Genomic DNA, 21,206 nt, shown 5'->3' with positions numbered 1-21,206 from the left:
AGAAAAAACGTTTTTTTTCAACCTGATTATTGTTAAACCGGCCTTGCCTACACACGATCCTGAAAAAAAAAAACCTGGATTGTATAGCCTACAGACTGGCCAGGAGTGGCACTGTGCTGATGGCAGGGGGATCCAGAGGCGGCTCTTTAATTAGACAGTCGTCTAAGGCCTCGCGCTCACAGGGGCCTCGCGGCTGCCCAATTTGCCTAATTAAAGAGCCGCCTATGGCAAGAAGGTCATATACCAACATCTCCCTAGTATAAAAAGATACACACACACACACACACACACACACACACACGTAGAGTAATAACGGAGAACAAAGTGTGTTTGATTTAAAAATACATGTACTTTAGCATCAAATTTCACTGTGTTATTTCACACCTTATCTCCCATTATAAACCCTACGCATGGGGTTACCTCTGTGGCCAATGAGTATCCAATCATCATTCCATAGGGCACAGAACATCCAGGACTTTAGACACGATAGGGGTATGACCTGGGTAACTGCACATGCCCTTATTACAGGACAATATCATTAGGACATCAAATTCCCTGAACTTTTGGATCTGGAAATAACTACATCTGACCAAATCTATTTCCATTCTAAATCCAGATAATGAGCCAACTGTTCCATTTATGATGTACACACAAACACACACACTTCTTGCACACCATTGGTCTATAAACATACAATGCTTGTGCATGGGTTTATCTTTTTAAACAAAACAAGCATTTTAAATGAGTTTCGCATTGCAGACCGTATACAAAGTAAAGCTGAATACATACAGACATATGGCCGCATGCAGTTAGTACATGTATGATGGTATGGGGGAGGGGAGAAATCTATAGAATTTGGCTGTAAATCACAAGGTATGAATCATGCAATAACCGCAATTAAAACTTGACTAAACCAATACAGATAAATAAATGAAACAAAGAAATGTGCCTGCCTCTCGTTTCTAAGAAGGGTTAGGATGGGGTAGTCTGGGCAGGTGTATGTGGGAAGGGAACAGGAGGCAAACTTTTGTCAGAGTGCTAAAATACCACAGGGTTAGGAGGCACCGGTCATCATGGGACATTCCCTATGACAGGAAAATGCAATTAGGCCCCATGCACATGAGACGCTGGTAAACTCGAATTCAGAGGCATTTGGGCATTTTTTTTCAACTGCCCCTGAACACATTTAATGTTATCCTATGTGTCCATGCACACATTCACGTTTTTTCAGACGCAAATGCGTTTCAAAGCTTTGGGAGGGTCTACAATGTCTTTGTTATGAACGCTGATAGCCGCAAACGCGGTAAAACGCGGCAAAACGCGGCAAAACGCTGCAAAATTTGCGGCTTGCTTCTCATGTGCATGGGGCCTAAGCGGGCCTCCAGCTGTTGCAGAACTTCAAGTTCCATGAGGCATAGCAAGACTGACAGCCACAAGCATGACACCCAGAGGCAGAGCATGATGGGACTTGTAGTTTTGCAACAGCTGGAGGTCTGCCAATTGCATATCCCTGCCCTATGGGAATAAACAAGTTACTTATATGGTAAAGACTTACCAACTAGGCCTAGGCAAGCAATTTCTCAAAAGCTGGCAGGAAGTTTGCAAGCCAGCACATTGCTAGAAGTCCTACAAGTCATAAAGAGTAGTTCTGAGATCTCAATTGTGTAATGCTCAGTGAGCTGTTAAAATAGAACCCTATTTACCATAAATTATGGGGCAAAATAAAATATCTTTCCCCACTTAGGTACACTTCATAACATTTAGAATCCCAGGATTTAGGCTAGGCTGTATCCCACTGGAAAAATAAAAAAGGAGCCCCGACTCATGTAGTAAACCTCAGAGCTGCTTAGAGGCTCATTTCCGACAGCTGATCGAAGGGGATTGGGATATTCATGGGCTCTCCACTTTCTAGCTTAAAGTTTAAAACCTCTTTAATTATCAGTTCATTATGGGGTCAGGAAGGATTTCTTTACCCGGTTATGCAAAACAGCCATTGGTTGTAAAGCAGAGTTTCCTTTGCCTTTCCCAAGGCCGGCACTAGAAATGTATATAGTCAGATTCAGGAGAGAATGCCGCAACTTTGCGGCGGCGTAGCTTAGCGTGTTTAGGCTACGCAGCCGTAAGTTAGCGAGGCAAGTACTTGATTCTCAAAGTACTTGCCTGCTAAGTTCCGACGGTGTAGCCTAAAGCGGGCGGGCGTAAGGGCGCCTAATTCAAATTTGTCTGAGGGGGCGTGTTTTATGGTAATGAGGCTTGACCCGACGTGATTGACGTTTCTTTTAACTGTGCATGCACCGGGCGCCTACATTTCCCAGTGTGCATTGCGGCTAAATCCGCTGCACGGGCCTATTGATTTTGACGTGGACGAAAATTCCCTATTCATGGACGACTTACGCAAACAACGTAAAATTTTCGAATTTCAAAGCGGGAACGGCGGCCATACTTTAACATTGGCTACCCCACCTAAGGGGCAGCTTTAACTTTAGGCGGCCTATCTCTTACGTAAACGGCGTAAATGTACTGCGGCGGCCGGGCGTACGTTCGTGAATAGGCGTATCTACCGATTTACATATTCTACGCCGACCGCAATGGAAGCGCCACCTAGCAGCCAGCCGAAATATTGCAACCTAAGATAGGACGGCGCAAGCCGTCGTATCTTAGATATGTTTAAGTGTATCTCTGTTTGAGAATACACTTAAACATAGGTCGGCGCAGATTCTGAGTTAGGTCGGCGTATCTACTGATACGCCAACCTAACTCTACCTGAACCTAGCTAATAGTCTGAACATGGCGGACTGCTCTGTTTTACCCAAGCCAAAGATGGAATTCAGCTGCTTATATACGATCAGCTGTCAAGTTCAGGCTGCAGCTTAATGATCACTTATCGGCTTCGGATTTGCATTTTTCTTACCCATGTAAACTGGGCCACAGTGGAAAACCATCATTGACATTTGACAGTTCTAGCACGTGCGATTTTTTCTCGACTCATCTGTTACTGCTGTCTCTTTCACACTATGGGTTCAGTAGTAACGCTTCAAATTTAAATGTTAATCAACCATTTTTTTTTCTCCATGGTATCAGCCTAATTATATATGCAATTACCATAGTAACTATTTAGGAACACTGTCACATTCAATTTGCGTCAGTGCTGCAATGTTCTGGGCTCAGGTTTGTTGCTGGTCACTTACAATTAGATCTGTAAGTAAATAAATGAAGGCCTCCACATTTTGTGTTACATTGTATAAATTAGCAGGCAAATCAGCCAGTCTGGAAAAATGGCATCTCATTTGCCCAATGTTAGTTTTGTCCCAGTGTCGCTGCCATTCACACAACCAATTTGGTGGTGACAATTATCTCCAGGGATGTCCTATTAGGACCGAACTCTGTGTGACCTCCCCCCTTGTTCACGTGAGCGAATTCGCTCTATAATCAAAGCTCCTAGATGGGGGAAGCAAATTGTCGTGGCTAGGGAATCCAACAGCGCGCTTGCCCGTGAGTGCACAGTCGTAGCCTAATCCCAGCTGAAGTTGCCATAGTAACAGTGTGACAATCCTGCCAAGTAAAAAGGTTCAACATTTTACCACATTAAGCAGAATCCATAAGGAACCTGTGCTGGAGAATTTCAGGTAGAAGTGAAAGTAAAACATGCCAGGGCAACAAAACCAGTATACAAAATAAAGCGTGATACAGTATATAAAAAAAAAAAAAAAAAAGAAGGATGAAGAAAGAAGGATTTTGGATGGCCAATTTTTTTTTTCCACAATTCATACACAAAGAAGGGGATTAACAAAGATTGGCAGGGTACGCCATAAAATAAAGCGCAAACGATTTCTATGGGGTTGATTTACTAAAACTGAAGAGTCCAAAATCTGGTGCAGCTATTAACTTCAGGTTCTTAAATTAAGCTTCGATATAAAAACCAGAAGCTTATTGGTGCCTATCCAGAGGTCCACCAGATTTTGCATTGTCCAGTTTCAGTAAATCAACCCAATAATGTCTGCTTAAAGGATAAGTTTGCCTTTCTCGAAAAACGAATAAATGTACATATATTTGCAGAAAAAAAAAAAAAATTGCATTTTAATTTTTTTCAGTGAATCAGGAGTGCAATGTCAGGTTCTTGCAGGCAATCCCTGCAGCTTTCAGCCTGTTCCTCCATATGGATGGACTGACTCTTTACAAGCTGCTGGGCTTGTGAATGAACTACCAGAGTGTTCATCAGCACCCCCGGCAGTACATTCAGAACTACAAGCCATTGGCCACAAAGGAAACTGAATGAATGACATGGCCGTGTGGGTAGAGCCCTGCATGGCCACGCTGATTTAACATTGTGACAGCGAGCGTGCAGAGAAGATCCCCTTCCCGCTGTCACAATGGGCAGGAAGTCGGGTGGGGGAGAGGCGGCAGCACCTGGAACAAGTTACATTTTCCACCCTAAAATAAGGGTGTAACATTTAACATGTTCTAAAAGGTGAACTTAGTCTTTAAAGTGGTTGTAAACCCTTACAGACCACTTCTACCTACAGGTAAGCCTAGATTAAGGCTTACCTGTAGGTGCAACAAATATCTCCTAAACCTACGCGGTTTAGGAGATATTTGCAGAAAATACAGCACCGATGTCTACGGCGCAACAACGCAGGCGCACTGAGCGTGCCGTTAATGAATGGGACATGCCATTAGCAGCCAGCTCCCGCACGCATGTGCGGGAGTGACGTCATCGCGGCTCCAGCCAGTCACATCGCTGGAGCCGCGATACCCAGAAGTCACTCCGGGTATCATGGCGGTGACCGAGGACGGCTGCGGAGGCTTCGATCTCAGGTAAGTACTTCATAATGAGCTAGTATGCTATGCATACTTGCTCATTAGGTCTTTGTCTTGCAGGGTATTTTTTTTTTTGTTTCGTTACAGAGAGTTTACTTCCTCTTTAACCACTTACACCGCCCGCCGCAGGAATACGTCGGCTGTTTGAATAAGAATACCGTTGTTATGGTAGCAGCTAGCTACCATAACCCCGGTATCCTCTTCTTCAGCGGGCGGTCCGCTACAAGATAAACGTGGTCTCTGCGGTGGATATTCTAAGTAAAACTAAAAGCTGCCCAATGGACAATTTTTAACATATAGTCCATTGTGCGTCATTTCCACTGGCAGCCACAGCTAGCTACCATAACCCTGGTATCCTCTTCCTCAGCGGGCGGTCCGCTACAAGATAAAAGTGGTCTCTGCGGTGGATATTCTAAGTAAAACTAAAAGCTGCCCAATGGACAATTTTCAACATATAGTCCATTGTGCGTCATTTCCACTGAAAAACCTGGAACCATGGTTATAGCGATAGCCCTGCTTGTCCAGTAGCAGATGTCAATGCCAAACAAAGGATCTGCATGTGATCAGATGGTTTAAAGACATGAGACCAAAATCTATTCACTGTATTTACAGGAAAGTAGATATATTATACACATGTGTAGAGAGGAACATCTTGCATTACTAATACTATTTCTGTATAGATCACAATGGTTGTGCCAGTCTCACATCACCCTAATGTGTTATTTTTTGCTGCTTGATTCACGTTGTGCCGATCTGTCCTTCATTCTCACCACTTCAGCAGCTCAGATGTATTTTTCACAGGAAAACAAGAGCAAAAGCCACCAGAGGTTTCTCAGCGAAGGCACAAATCCATGGGGGTGAGGAGCAGCCTGCCAAATGTCACATGTGGATTGCATGTGAGCACTGAGAAAAACCCCGTACTGACTGAGGCATATTGCACAATTTCACAGTAAAAAAAAAAAAAAACACACACAACCGACATCGGCTTACCTGCTACTGCTGCTTTTTTTCGATTTGCTTTTCCTCTTCAAGCTATCCCTCTCTTTGCTATTGTAAGGCAACATGGAAGCATAACCATGCTCGGCTTCTGTGCACAGCAGAAGAGATATAACAATTAGTGGGATTCTACATCAACTGTCTTCTCTACAGCAACACTAGCATGAGGGAACGACTACGGGAGAAAAACAGATGCAGGACAAGGTAGATCAGGATCCTTCCACCAAGAGGAAACATACAACATTCAAAATGCTCAAAAAAAAAAATCACGATATTCTTAAAGCAATTGCACACGTTTAAAAAAAGGAAGGAACATGGGGAGGGTATAGTAAGAACACCATTCAGACCTACACATTCATGTAGGACTTGAATGACAAGAAATAGATTAGGAGCCAAATAGGTTTAATAACCCAACAGATTTTAGTAGTATAATAAACATAATAGGATTACTTGTATAGTAACACTTCTTAAAGTGATACCCAACACACACAAACACACAGTTTACATTCACATTGTCCCTTCTATTTCTGTATGTGGATGATGGCACTGTAATTTATTTATATATATATATATATATATATATATATATATATATATATATATATATATATATATATAAAATTATCCTATCTTATCAAATACAAGACAATGAGCAAATGGTCATTTTTATTAAAAGCGATTGTATACCGCTCGCCTTTTTTCCCTGCAAGGTCTCTAGAGCTGTACGATTCTGGATAAAATGGGAATCATGATTTTTTTTTTTTTGCATAGAATAAAAAGATTACGATTCTCTCATGATTCTTGGCATAATATCATCTTTCACATTATACAAAAAAAAAAAAAAAAAATTGTACAAACTGTACTGTCTAGTTTTTTTTTCATTCATTGAAGTGTATTTTTTCTAGGGCTGGGGAAAAAAAAAAAAAAAAAAAAAAAAAAAAAGATTAATTCCTTGATTAATCTTTAATTTTTTTGATCGATCAAAATTCTTGACGTCACCGGACAGCCTGGACAGTGAGACTAAGCCTGCATTCACACCTGAGCGACAGCCGCGTTCGGCGTACACGGCGTATTTTGCCGCGAGTGTGAAACTTTAATTTTTTTTTTTTTTAAACTCTTCCCATTGCTGTCAATGGGCAAAAGCCAATGTCGCCTGAAAAAAAGGGTCCGGGACTTTTTTTCAGGTGACAGGCGTTCGGCGTCTATGAGATGTGAACCATCTCCATAGACAGCAATGGGAATTCTCCCCTCTAGCGGCAGAAGCGTCCGGCGTTGGGCGTTTTGTCGCTCAGGTGTGAATGCAGCCTTACCCTGCTGGATGCGAGCAAACTGCACCCATTGGATTGAGGTACCTTTGCATCTGTGGAGCAGGAGGATGCATCAGGCTCCATCAGGGGAAGGGGGCAAAAATAACCATAGTTTTCCTGTCCTAAGCAGTTTTGTGCAGACAATTCTTTGTGTATCGGCAACATCTGTTCCGTGCGAAAGACTGTTCAGTTCTTCAGGGTATATTGCCAATAAAATGTGATCATGTCTGCTTCCAGAAAATGTAAACTCTCTGGTATGTCTGCGTGACTGGCTAAAGTGATGCCTACTTGCCTACTATAAAGTGACTGACAGTCAATATACTAGATAAGTTTTAAAATTAAACTAACTTTCTACGTGTTTCTTAAAGTTTAATAAGAAAAAAATACTTACGTCAGTGCTTCAATTTGAATTTAAAATGTATTTGTGTGAACTGTGAAGTTAAGTCATGGATTGTGGAAACTAAGGGTGCATTCACACCACGATTTTATCATCCTACTTGTTCTCACGATTTTAGGTTTGAAATCGTACAAATCTGTATGGCAAAACGTATCCATTCACTTCCATTCATTAATGTAGGTCCCCAAGTGCATCCGATTTGATCCGCATCAGATTTGATACGATTTAAAAATCGCATCAAAAATCGTGTTTGACCACGATTTTTGGTCCTGATTTGAAATCGTATTAAAATCGTGTCCGATTTTCGTATTAAAATCATGTCCGATTTTTGTTATATTGTGGTCAATCTAAATCGTATGTAATCAGATGACTGATCCGATTACATACGATTTTGTCATATACGATTCCATCCGATTTAACGGTCCGATTATCGGATGTAAAAATTGTGATGTGAACCTAGCCTAACTAGTGTCGGGTGATTGTATATAGCAGTGATGGCGAACGCGTGGCACGCGTGCCGCTCCCGGCACGGCAAGCCGTTTCGGTGGGCACGCCACACGCCATGAAAAATTGATAAACACACACTAAAATCAATTCGTCCCCACCGCACCGCAAACTACAACTCCCACAGTTCTCTACTGCTATTGATGACATGTCCGTGTGGGAGTGACAAAGAAGAAACTCCCTGGGTGACGTTCGTGCGTGCGTGTGCACGCACGCTGATCCAATCAAAGAAGCTGTCTCATCCACACCGCATCCACCATCAAACAAATCAGCGGTGATGTGACTGGGAGCACACGCGGCTGGAATCAGAGGAGCCTTTCGGCGGGAATGAGCTGCTGGAGCAAGGTCAGACACTGGGAGACAGGAGTTAATGTGGTTATCTTGTTAGTCCTAAGCCTGCCCCACTCTCAGATATCAGGTGCTAGCTCAAACAATCAATTGTGCAAAAAGAACAGCCTCATTGGTGTCATTGGGAAATATTGTGCCCCATCATTGGTGTTATGCAGCCTCATTGTTGGTTTCATTAGGAAACCTTGTGCCCCATCATTGTTGTCATCATTGTGCCTCATTATTGGTGTCCTTAGGGAACATTGTGCCTCATTATTGGTGTCATTGGGAAACATTGTGCCCCATTTTTTGTCATCATTGGTGTCATTGTGCCTCATTATTGGTTTCATTAGGAAACCTTGTGCCCCATCATTGTTGTCATCATTGGTGTCATTGTGCCTCATTATTGGTGTCCTTAGGTAACATTGTGCCTCATTATTGGTGTCATTGTGCCTCATTATTGGTGTCATTGCATGTGTCAAGTAGGTGAGTGTAATGGTCAGGTAGGTGAGTGTAATGGTCAGGTAAGTGAGTGTAATGGTCAGGTAGGTGAGTGTAATGGTCAGGTAGGTGAGTGTAATGGTCAGGTAGGTGAGTGTAATGGTCAGGTAGGTGAGTGTAATGGTCAGGTAAGTGAGTGTAATGGTCAGGTAGGTGAGTGTAATGGTCAGGTAGGTGAGTGTAATGGTCAGGTAGGTGAGTGTAATGGTCAGGTAAGTGAGTGTAATGGTCAGGTAAGTGAGTGTAATGGTCAGGTAAGTGAGTGTAATGGTCAGATAAGTGAGTGTAATGGTCAGGTAGGTGAGTGTAATGGTCAGGTAGGTGAGTGTAATGGTCAGGTAAGTGAGTGTAATGGTCAGGTAGGTGAGTGTAATGGTCAGGTAGGTGAGTGTAATGGTCAGGTAGGTGAGTGTAATGGTCAGGTAGGTGAGTGTAATGGTCAGGTAGGTGAGTGTAATGGTCAGGTAGGTGAGTGTAATGGTCAGATAAGTGAGTGTAATGGTCAGGTAGGTGAGTGTAATGGTCAGGTAAGTGAGTGTAATGGTCAGGTAAGTGAGTGTAATGGTCAGGTAGGTGAGTGTAATGGTCAGGTAGGTGAGTGTAATGGTCAGGTAAGTGAGTGTAATGGTCAGGTAAGTGAGTGTAATGGTCAGGTAAGTGAGTGTAATGGTCAGGTAAGTGAGTGTAATGGTCAGTGTATGTTGCACAATGCATTCTGAGCACAATGCATTCCTGATCCCTGCAGTCTGAGCGAATCTGGCAGAATCGTACATTTCTAGTCCCTTAGGGCTCATTTAGATCAGTCCCATCCTCTGTACAGAGACGCTGGCAGGTTTAATTCTGTGTTGGCACTTTGCACAAAATAAATTGCTCTTGTGTCGCGGTTTGGGCACTCGGGCTCAAAAAGGTTCGCCATCACTGGTATATAGTGTATACCACATTTACCACTGACTAATGCAGAGTTGCAATGCAAGCAGATCAGCTAAAAGTAGTTGAATCTGTATGTGCCTTATAATTAATCGAAATTAGTCGATTATAAAAAATGATTAAATTGAACACGAAAATTTTAATCAGTAACAGCCCGAATTTTTCCATCCAAAAATTGCATATGAAAGACCGCTGCGCAAATACAGTGGGACATAAAATATTGCAATGACCGCCATTTTATTCTCTAGGGCAGAGATGGTGAACCTTGACACCCCAGAGGTTTTGGAACTACATTTCCCATAATGCTCATGCACTCTACAGCGTAGCTGAGCATCGTGGGAAACATAGTTCCAAAACAGCTGGGTACGAAGGTTTGCCGTCACTGCTCTAGGTTCTCTGCTAAAAAATAATTATAATACACACAATGTTTGGGGGTTCCAAGTAATTTTCTAGCAATAAAATACTGATTAACTTGTAAGTAACAAGTGTCAAAAAAGGTTTAGTCTTTAAAGTGTACCCAGTGAAGTGAACAGCCTCAGATGATACACCGATGAAACAAATCTCTCTACATACATTTTACATCTGCTATCTTCAGTTTTATTTACGGTTTAGACAGTTCAGGTCCTGTTAGGGGATTTTCTCTTCCTGGAACAGAACAGGAAACAGCTATGGGACATAGTGCTTTGAAGAGAGATAAGAAAACACTGAAGATATATGTGCCCAGCCCAAATTTAACGAATCAAGTTTACATCCACTTTAAGTGGTTAAACCAGGAGTCTCAAACTGGCGGCCCTCCAGCTGTTGCAAAACTACAAATCCCATGAGGCATTGCTAGGCTGACAGTTACAAGCATGACTCCCCCAGGCGGGCATGATGGGACTTGTAGTTTTGCAACAGCTGGAGGGCCACCAGTTGAGCCTCCTGTGTTAAACTGACCTCATTTGTAGACGGAAGTTCATCCCATTGACCTAAACGATCCGACCAACGCATGGTTTCTCTTTTATCTCGGCGCCGTTAGTAAACTTTTTTTGGACACCTGAGCAGAGAGATTAATCGTGCAGCTCTACTGCAAGGTAAAGTCATAACGTGCTAGTATGCATCGCATACCAGCACATTATTTGAAACTTACCTTAGAACTAAGCTGTTCCAGCGCCGCAATGTCAGCGCTGCAGTCACTTCCATCTTCACCTGTCTTGCTAATGGGTTTGCGGGCTCTGAGATTGGTCGGAGCCAGGATGACGTCACTCGTGTGCATAAGAGCCGTCGTTTACAGCACGGGGCTCAGAAGAAACGGCAAGGGTAGTCGAGTCGTTCCTTCAGAGCGCACGTTTCAGTGATGTCACTGGCTGTATGTAATGTAAAGGTCTTCTAAACGGTGCCTGTTTAGGAAATATTTACACTACCTATAGGAAAGACTTATTATAGGCATACCTATAGATAAAAGTCAGGAAAGGAAGTTTACTTTGCTTAAATGTCGCTGTGCAAATGTCTGAACTCCTGAATCTACGGTCCAGGTCTGTTTCGTCTTTGTTTACGATAGATGCACAGGAACGTAGCTTTGTTTATGATAGGACTACTTTTTTGTATTCGGTGCATCTAAACACGCACAGGGCTGCTTTTGTAATTGAGCAGACAAGTGTATTATGGGATTGAAAAATTTGAGTAAATACACCTACAGATTAGGGTAAAGTGATTCTAAACACACAGGCCCGGATTCACGTAGAATGGTGTATCTTTGTGCGGGCGTAACGTATCCTATTTACGTTACGCCTCCGCAACTTTTACAGGCAAGTGCCGTATTCTCAAACGAAAGTTGCGGCGGCGTAGCGTAAATAGGCCGGTGTAAGCCCGCCTAATTCAAATGTGGTAGATGTGGGCGTCTGTTATGTAAATTTTATGTGACCCCACGTAAATTACGCGTTTTACGAACGGCGCATGCGCTGTCCGTGAAAGTATCCCAGTGCGCATGCTCCAAATTAACCCGCAAGAAGCCAATGCTTTCGACGTGAACGTAAATGACGCCCAGCCCTATTCGCGAACGACTTACGCAAACAACGTAAAATTTTCAAAATTTCGACGCGGGAACGACGTCCATACTTAACATTGGTACGCTGCATCTACGCCTCATATAGCAGGGGTAACTTTACACCAGGAAAAGCCTAACATAAACGGCGTATCTGTACTGCGTCGGCTGGGCGTACGTTCGTTAATTCGCGTATCTAGCTGATTTACATATTTCAGGTTTTTCATATTTTACGTAAATCAGCGTACACGCCCCTAGCGGCCAGCGTAAATATGCAGTTAAGATACAATGGCGTAAGAGACTTACGCCGGTCGGATCTAATACAAATCTATGCGTAACTGATTCTAAGAATCAGGCACATAGATACGACGGCTCGGACACAGAGTTACGACAGCGTATCTGGAGATACGCCGGCGTAACTCGTACGAGAATCCGGGCCACACTGTTAAATTTACAATGTCCCTTCTATTTCTGTATGTGGATGAAGACACTAATTATTTTAATAAATAAAAAAAAATAAAAAAAGACACACACACACACACACACACACACACACACACACAACCCCCCCCAAGTACCCTTTGCCTAATACCCCTTTCACACTGGAGCGGTTTGCAGCCGCTATTGCGCTAAAAAATACAAACCGACCCTAAACAGCTGCTGCTGTTTCTCCAGTGTGAAAGCTCAGAGGGCTTTCACACTGGAGCGGTGCGCTAGCAGGACTGGGAAAAAAAAAAAAAGTCCTGCTAGCCGCATCTTTGGAGCAGTGAATATACCGCTCCCGCCCATTGAAATCAATGGGGCAGCGTGGCTATACCGTTGGCAATGCGCCTCTGCAGAGGCGCATTGCGGGCGGTTTTAACCCTTTCTCGGCCACTAGCGGGGGGGTAAAACTGCCCTGCTAGCGCCGCAAATCGCGCTGCGAAATTGGTGCTTTACCGCCGACGCTGCTCCCGCCCCAGTGTGAAAGGGGCCTAATGGATATACAGCTGTCACATGATCCAGCTCTTTCCAACCTGTCTACAGGAAAACATAAGCAGGAGGAGCTTCTATTCCCCTGCTGCCTACAAGTTCAAAATAATAAAAAAAAGCCTTTGGACTACAGAGTAATAAAGAATAATCTGTTTTAAATAGTCATACAAATATTGATTTAAAAAACAAACAAGGCTGTCACAGGCTGTTTCATGCCCTTATGTGAAAATGTATTGGGTGACAGGTTCTCTTTAATGAGACATCCAGGGTCTAAAAGACTGGATGTCTCCCCTGTGCTTCTCTGAATGCAATACAATGAACATCACATTGCATTACATTCTTTCCCAGCCTTGACCGCCAGGGAAACCGTCAATGGGGACCTGAAAGTGATGGGTCAGCAACAAGAAGGGAATAAGTCCGGACATGTGTCTGCTCTCCTCCCTCCCCTCTACCTGGTGGCACCTGCTATGCTGATCCTGGGCCGCAAATGGGATAGCAATGCCCGGGTCACATAGCGGTGGACGGGCAGGGTGTATGGAAGCATTTAGCCGCCTAAATGCTTCCATCTGAAAATTACACCCTGCTGCTTAGGCCAGAGCAGGGCTAAATGTTAAAAAAAAAAAAAAAAAAAAAAAAAATTATATATATATATATATATATATATATATATATATATATATATATATATATATATATATATATATATATATATACACACACACACTACCTAGCTGGATACCTGAACTACATGTCCTGGCCTTTGGGTGATAGGAAATGTGCATCGCTGTACCTGGTGCCAACAATAAAAGGGCCAACAAATGCCCAGGCGCCAGGATGCAATTTCTAGTCCCTCACCATGGCAACCTGGCGCCTGGGATTTGTCGAGCCCTGGAACAAGTGATCTTCTCTTGCAAAAACTGGCCTTTAGATTTATTTCAAGATCTGGCAGGAATGAGTCTGACCTCTCATATTTTCCATCATCTAAAATGTGCAGCATAAAGGTTGGGCAGTGAACAAGTCAGCCTTCAGGTGACCTCTGACCCCTTGACAAAAAGCGAAGACTGATCAGATAAAAGTAAAATAGGTGGACAAATCTATACCTTTATAACACAGAATTTTGAACTTTACATTTTTTTTTATTGAAGCTTGCAATCCAATATTCTGGCACAACTGGTACTAACAAATCTTAGACGTTCCCTGGGCTTAGAGGCGATCAGACCGGCTGGTTAAAGTGAAAATTACAAACACGACTGAGGTTGTGCCATTTGTGCTTTAGTGTTGAAGTGCCCATATGTACAAACCCCAGCCCATTACGCCACAGTCTGTACATATTGCTGACCAACCAGTAGACAGCAGATAAGTTCACTTTTCTCTAATCAAGTAGTCTATGGACTTCCAATGACCTCGACAGAGAAACTCCTAATGGCAATAGGTCCAGGCTGATTTATTTTTGGCCTATACTCCATTGTTCCCCCTACAAAAGGAGCCAATGCCACCTGTAATCCACACAGACATACAGGTTCTAGGTATTCTCTCATTCTGGGCATAAAATTGGGCATTCATTATCTGTAAACACACCTGACCACTATCTATTGATTACAAGTACAGATGCAGTTAAACAGCTTCCAGTCGGCCTATGCAGATATACAGTGGGCTGGTGCCTCTCCTGTGCCAGATCACGTACATGTACCTACACCTGTAGTGGTAACTTAAGTTGCTTCATTGCCTGATCGAGGATCTGCCATGATTGACTGCAGAATGAAGCCAACAGACTTCAATTGTTCTATATTTCATGATCAGTTGTAGAAACATATAAAAAAACTACATGTGAAGCCAGGCCAGTGGGACTGATCGTTGAAAAAACGAAAAACAAACAAACAAGAAAAAACAAACAAACAAAAAAGAAAAAACAAACAAAAAAACAAACAAAAACAAAAAAAAACAAAAACAAAACAAGAAACAAAAACCATATAGAACAAGCCTCTCTCAAAAGAAACCCTTAAAATAATCTTTAGGTCTTAAACGGTAAATTCCCCTTTAGAGAAAAATCTGTAAGGTGAATTTACACAGGATTCTGTAAAAGTGAACTTACACTTTAAAGGGGTAGTAAACTTTTATGAAATACTTACCTTAGAACGAGGCATCAGTAACTTACCTGGTCCAAGCTGAGGGAGATGACATCTTGCCCCGCGTGTCTTCCGGGTATTGCAGCTTCAGCGTTCTGAGTGGCTGAAGCCGCGATGTCATCATTTCCATGCATGGGAGCGGGAGACTTCTTTCTGGCAACGTCCGGAGGTAGCCGGGCCATAAGCCGAAAATCTCCTGTGCGCATGCACTGCTGCATTCAGCGGCTCATTGCAAGGGGACTATAAAGGTTTAGGAGATATTTTTTTTACCTACAGGTAAGCCTTATTATAGGCTTACCTGTAGGTAAAAGTTAAAAAAATTACAATTACTTTAAAGCAGTTGTATAGTTAAGTCTAATTTTTTCTCTTTTTCCTAAAAATAACAAACATGTTATACTTACCAGCCCTATGCAGTTGGTTTTGCACAGAGCAGCCCGGATCCTCCTCTACTCAGGTCCCTCTTTGGATCTCCTGGCCCCTCCTTCCTGACAAGTGCCCCCACAGCAAGCAGCTTGCTATGGGGACACCTGAGCTGAGGCTCCATGTGTCCATTCAGACACAGAGCCCCAGGCTAGGCCCCTCTCTCTCCTTATTGACCTACATGACCGATTGGACAGCAGCAGGAGCCAATGGTGCTTCACTGCAGTCTCAGCCAATGAGAAAGCGAGTCCCGGGCTGCTGAGTCTCTCATGCAACATTGTTGGATAGAGAAGGGCTCAGGTAAGTATTGGGGGTGCTGCACACAGAAGGCTTTTTATCTTAATACATTAGGATAAAAAACCTTCTGTCTTTACAACCACCTTAAGGAACATTCCTAACAATTATTAGATCTATAGCTCAAGGTACATTAGCTTTTATATAGAAGAATAATAAGGAACTAGCCAATCTGACACCCAGAGCTCTTCTATGACACAATTATTTTCAGTAACAAGAATGGTTACACTGCCGGTCAGTGGGGAAAAAGGGGACCCTCCGACATTGGCCGCCAGGGGGAAGAGGGGACCCTCCGACATTAGCCGCCAGGGGGAAGAGGGGACCCTCCGACATTGGCCGCCAGGGGGAAGAGGGGACCCTCCGACATTGGCCGCCAGGGGGAAGAGGGGACCCTCCGACATTGGCCGCCAGGGGGAAGAGGGGACCCTCCGACATTGGCGGCCAGGGGGAAGAGGGGACCCCAATTACATTGATGGCCAGAAGGAACAAGGTCCCCATTACATTCAGCTACCAGAATGCCTCGGTTGCCGATAGCTGAAACAATTTAAGTCACTTATCTGAGAGGCAGAAATTGTTAATAGAACCCCTAGAAACCTCTGAAGGAACCCTGGTTGAGAATAGCTGATCTAGAAGGACCCCCATAAACATGGCAAACCTATTCCACACCTAACTGGAATAAAACCAAACTCCAGTGCTGCAAGGCCTCAACACTAATCCCTACACTACCATATAGGTACATTACCTGCCGCACTCATTTAGCCAAACACTATTGCAAATGAATAAAAAAGGAAATATTTTTCTGCAGATCAAGCCCAACGGAAAAATAAACTATATTCATACAGTAAAAATGGACACTGACCTCCCATGAGCATTACACACCAGTACTAGATCGGAAGACATTTCAGGGAAGGCACATGCATTTACTAGAACTACACTAAATATTAGGAGAAGATGTTCGATGGTAAAAGGATTTCAGTCCAACATTGCAGACATTTAATGCATACCTCTAACTACATTCATAAAAATATAATGTTTCTGTATTTAAAGTAAAAGCTAAAAAAGCATAAAAAAGGAAATCTGAAAATGAAACAAAAAGTAAAAAAAAAAACACAACAACTGCAGTAAAAACGCAGCAATAAATTTCTACATACACAAAACCAAAACACATTTTTTTTCCTCCTGACAGTACTTCCCCCTCCCCCACTGGAATCTGCTCTGTTGACCGCAAGTAACACACATACAATAATTGTCTATCTGTGTATACAGCCAGTGCATCCTAACACTGCAGACCTCTGCCATCTCCTAGGAGGTCACACAATATTTGGCCCCTGCATTTTTTGGAAATGCAAATGATGTCTATTTTTAGCCGGAGTGTCTATTCCTCCATGGTGGGAACACTCGGAGAGCCCATGCAGAAAGGCAGGCTCCATTTTCATGCACCACATTGCTGCATGACGTGAATGTTTCAATATATTAGCATAATAATAATAGGCTTCCAATCCAAGAGAAAAATATATTTTCAGGATAATTAATAACTATTATTGAGATGCTGCTCAGTAATTCCTGCTTTCCTATCACACCAGCCTTCTGCATTGCCTTTCACCCATGAAGACATGTGGGCTCTCATTAGCCCTGGCTGGACACAGGTTTATTTTTCGGCAATTTAGAGGACAGTTCTGCTGAAATCTCAGACAGACCTAAAAAGTCAGAAAACATGGTGATGGTGAGCGGTGACATGCAGGCGATGTGACAAGGGACACTGGAATCTCACATGAATCACAGGAGGCCTGTGGATGGGATGAGCTGGAATAATAATAATAATAATACTACACTTAGATGTGATTATAGAGCTGTGTACATACGATCACTCATCACATGTACGCTCACACCTCATATACACTGCATTTATTAACAAGACCTGGAAATAAAGCTTCTTGTCCACATGCACATCAGACAAGCATGGTCACATCAACCTTAGCTGCATGCACTCAGACAGATTTCCATCCATACTGTCATTGTCAGGGGCAAGGCTCAAAGCACACCCAGGTAATGCACACACCTCCGACACATGACGACATAACAACATGTACCTCTGACCCCACACATATAGGACACATGAGGATATACCACGTACCTCTGACACATAACGCAAAACCCCCGACACATGACGACATATCACACATCTAAGACACATGACGATAAAACACGTACCTCCAACACATGATGACATATTACACATCTACAGCACATAGCGACAGAACGCGTACCTTCAACACATGACGACATATCACTCATCTAAGACACATGACGATAAAAACACGTACCTCCAACACACGATGACATATCACACATCTACGACACATGACAACAGACCACGTACCTTCAACACATGACGACATATCACACATGAGGCTAACACATACCTCCGACACAACACATATCTCTGACACATGACAACATAACACAAAACCCCTGACACGATGACATATCACACATCTAGGACACACAACGATAAAACACGTACCTCCAACACATCTACGAGACATGGCGACAGAACACATATCTCCGACACACAATCACACATCTACGAGACATGACGACAGAACACACATCTCTGACACATGACGACAGATCACACATCTACGACAGATCATGTATCTACGAGACATGGCGACAGAACACGCATCTACGAAATATGGCGACGGAACACGTATCTACGAGACATGGCGACAGAAAACACATCTCTGACACATGACGACAGATTACACATCTACGACAGATCACATATCTACGAGACATGGCGACAGATCACGTATCTACGAGACATGGCGACAGAACAGGCATCTCCGACACATGACGACAGATCACACATTTACGACAGATCACGTATCTACGAGACATGGCGACAGAACACGCATCTACGAGACATGGCGACAGAACACGCATCTACGAGACATGGCGACAGAACACGCATCTACGAGACATGGCGACAGAACACGCATCTACGAGACATGGCGACAGAACACGCATCTACGAGACATGGCGACAGATCACACGTAGCTCCGACACAAGACGACAGAACACGTACCTCCGAGACAATAACGTACACATGCCTCCGAAACACGTACATAGCTCCAATACAGACAATAACACACGACCATATAATACATACCTCCAAAACGTGACCACATACGCTTGACACACAATACACAGCTTTATTTATAACCCAGCAGCACCTACACATGATGTATTCACCATGCATGTATTCACACATATGATGTGTACTACACGAGGCTCCATTCACAAATCCTGTACCATTCGCTATGTACAGACAGATCTGTAGGCAGCTCCTTATTGCGCTATTTATGTATGTATGTATGCTTTATACACAAAGGGGGCTCATTGCGTGCGATTAGGTGTTTATATAGTGCAGATATCTAGGAATACTCCAATCCGGTGCAGATATAGAATTTTTTACATACACATCATGGGGATATTATTAGTGTTTATAATAACACACATGCGTGTGTGTAAAAACAAAATTATAATAATAAATACACAAAACATGGGTATATTTTGTGTATTACTAGAACTTTGTATGTGTATGTGGAATATTGATGTGTCTACACACAAGTGTTTATTGGTGTATAGAGCCCAGACATCCTGGGGTGTGTTGTTTATATATAATGTATACATTGGGGGTGAGGTGTGCTGGAGCTGATAATAAGGATCACACTGAGGCCTCCATCCAGGGAAGTACTACAAGTCCCAGCAGTCAGTGCTCTCCATTCTGATCCCTATAGTCCCCCTTCTTCCTCCCCTCCCCCAGCAGTGACACACAAGCCCCGGATCCCCTTCTCACCTCTCTCCCTCCGCTCCAGATACTCCGCCGCCTCCAGCAGCATCTGGATGTTGACACAGACCGAGGCCGCCATTTTCCAGCACCAAGGAGAAGGAGAGAGGAGTGGTGGTGGCAGGGCACGGTGTACCGGCAGAGGTAATGAGGCAGAATACTGGCGGAAGGGGGGTGGGAGGTTGTTGCGTGTGTGTGGCGAGCTTGGCTCTCCGTGACTTCTCCGTGCCCCGCTGTCTCACTGACCGGACTCTACCGGAGGAGGTGAAGCGCTGGGATTGTTGTTTATCGGTTCCTGCAAGCTACGCCCCTTTCTCGCCTGCGCCGACACGCCCACTGGCACAGTGGCGACCACCCATTGGTTGCGCTGCAGCAGCACCAAGCCCGCCCGCGAGGCCTCATTGGCTCAGCCTCCAAATGGGGCAGACCCATAAGACTGTCGCGAAAGAAGGCGGGACCTGCTGTCAACAAGGGCCGGCAGGGATTGGGCCTTGGGTTTGACAGGGACACGCCCAGGGCACATAAGCCACGCCCATTCGTATCCTCGCACATGATTGGCACACTCCGGGAAATGTGTGCGAGCCATGGAGGTAGTGACGTCATCGCACCCAATGTGTCTCTCCTGCCAGACTTCTATGCACGTCCAAGGAGGGCTCACCACCCACATTCCGACCTCTGATCGCTGCAATAAGCGCCGTACATGTGACAGCTGAGCTCTGACAACTAATCCTGCCTGCACGTGCAGCGACATCAGTCTCCGATCACCCCGCACATAGATCGGAGGAGCTCTGACCCTGATCACACACTTGTCATTTTATATATTGTACACAAAGCTTGCCCCTGTATGTTCCCATCTCCCTCCATGAACTGCGTGCAGAAGAAGGTGGGGGATGACGTCACCGCCTGGCACGCGCCTGTCACTCGCAGCAGGGACCCCTCTCTCTCTCTCCTAGTGACGTCACCCGGCATTGTCTCTGGAAATAGAACGGCATTACGTAATGTGGTTGGGCCGGGCGGGTCACGTGAGCGGGGGGCTTGTCATCCGGCGCCACGTGATTGGGAACGTGGAACTGCTGCAGTGCAAAAATCTCGGCAAAACAACGACGTCACCCGGGCACGTCACGTGACCCGAGCGCCAGGCGTGCTACATACATGATCTGTGTTCATTCATGGTCCTCCTCCTAGTGGGGTACAAGAGAGTGGGCACTTCTACCTGCATCCTGTGCCAATACAAGCAACTCTACCATCTACATACCATGGACTCCAGTCTATTCTCTTCAATGGGCTGCCAACACTCAGGAACGTGCAAAATGGACACGTTACGATACGTTACGCCGCTGTAACTTTGGGCGCAAGTTCTGTATTCAGAAAGAACTTGCGCCCTTATTTACGGCGGCGTAACGTATGTGTTGCAGCGTAAGGCCGCGTAATTCAAATGGGGATGTTGGGGGCGTGTTGTCTTTAAATTTGCCTTGACCCCGCGTTTTTTACATTTTTTTTGAATGGCGCATGCGCCATCCGTAAAATATCCCAGTGTTCATTGCGCCAAAGTACGCTGCACGGACGTATTGGAATCGACGTGAACGTAAATGAGTTAAAGCCGTATTCGCGAACGACTTACGCAAACAAAGTAAACATTTCAAAACATTAACATTAGCTACGCCTCATATAGCAGGGGTAACTATACGCCGAAAAAAGCCGAACGTAAACGACGTAAAAAAATGCGTCGGCGGGACGTACG

At 44.1% G+C, this 21,206-nt stretch overlaps 1 protein-coding gene across 2 annotated transcripts in view; it reads right to left on the bottom strand.

Annotated features, from left to right (window-relative positions):
• Positions 1-19,764, bottom strand: part of MXD1 (MAX dimerization protein 1) — a 43,753-nt gene extending 23,989 nt beyond the window's left edge. Inside the window, exons 1-2 of one of the 2 annotated variants that reach the window (XM_040345865.1) lie at positions 19,475-19,764; positions 5,809-5,905 (exon numbers count right to left, since the gene is read on the bottom strand). In XM_040345865.1, the coding sequence (XP_040201799.1) occupies positions 5,809-5,905; positions 19,475-19,547 (170 nt within the window). In that variant the 5' untranslated portion in view covers positions 19,548-19,764. The remainder of the gene's footprint in view (positions 1-5,808; positions 5,906-19,474) is intronic. The other variant, XM_040345863.1, reaches the window with a different exon arrangement.
• Positions 19,765-21,206: the final 1,442 nt, after the last annotated feature.

The sequence above is a fragment of the Rana temporaria genome, chromosome 3 (genome assembly GCF_905171775.1).
Source record: "Rana temporaria chromosome 3, aRanTem1.1, whole genome shotgun sequence".
Classification (NCBI taxonomy): Eukaryota; Metazoa; Chordata; class Amphibia; order Anura; family Ranidae; genus Rana; species Rana temporaria.
Note: the sequence above shows the minus strand (reverse complement) of the source record. Positions and strands in the feature narration are given on the sequence as shown.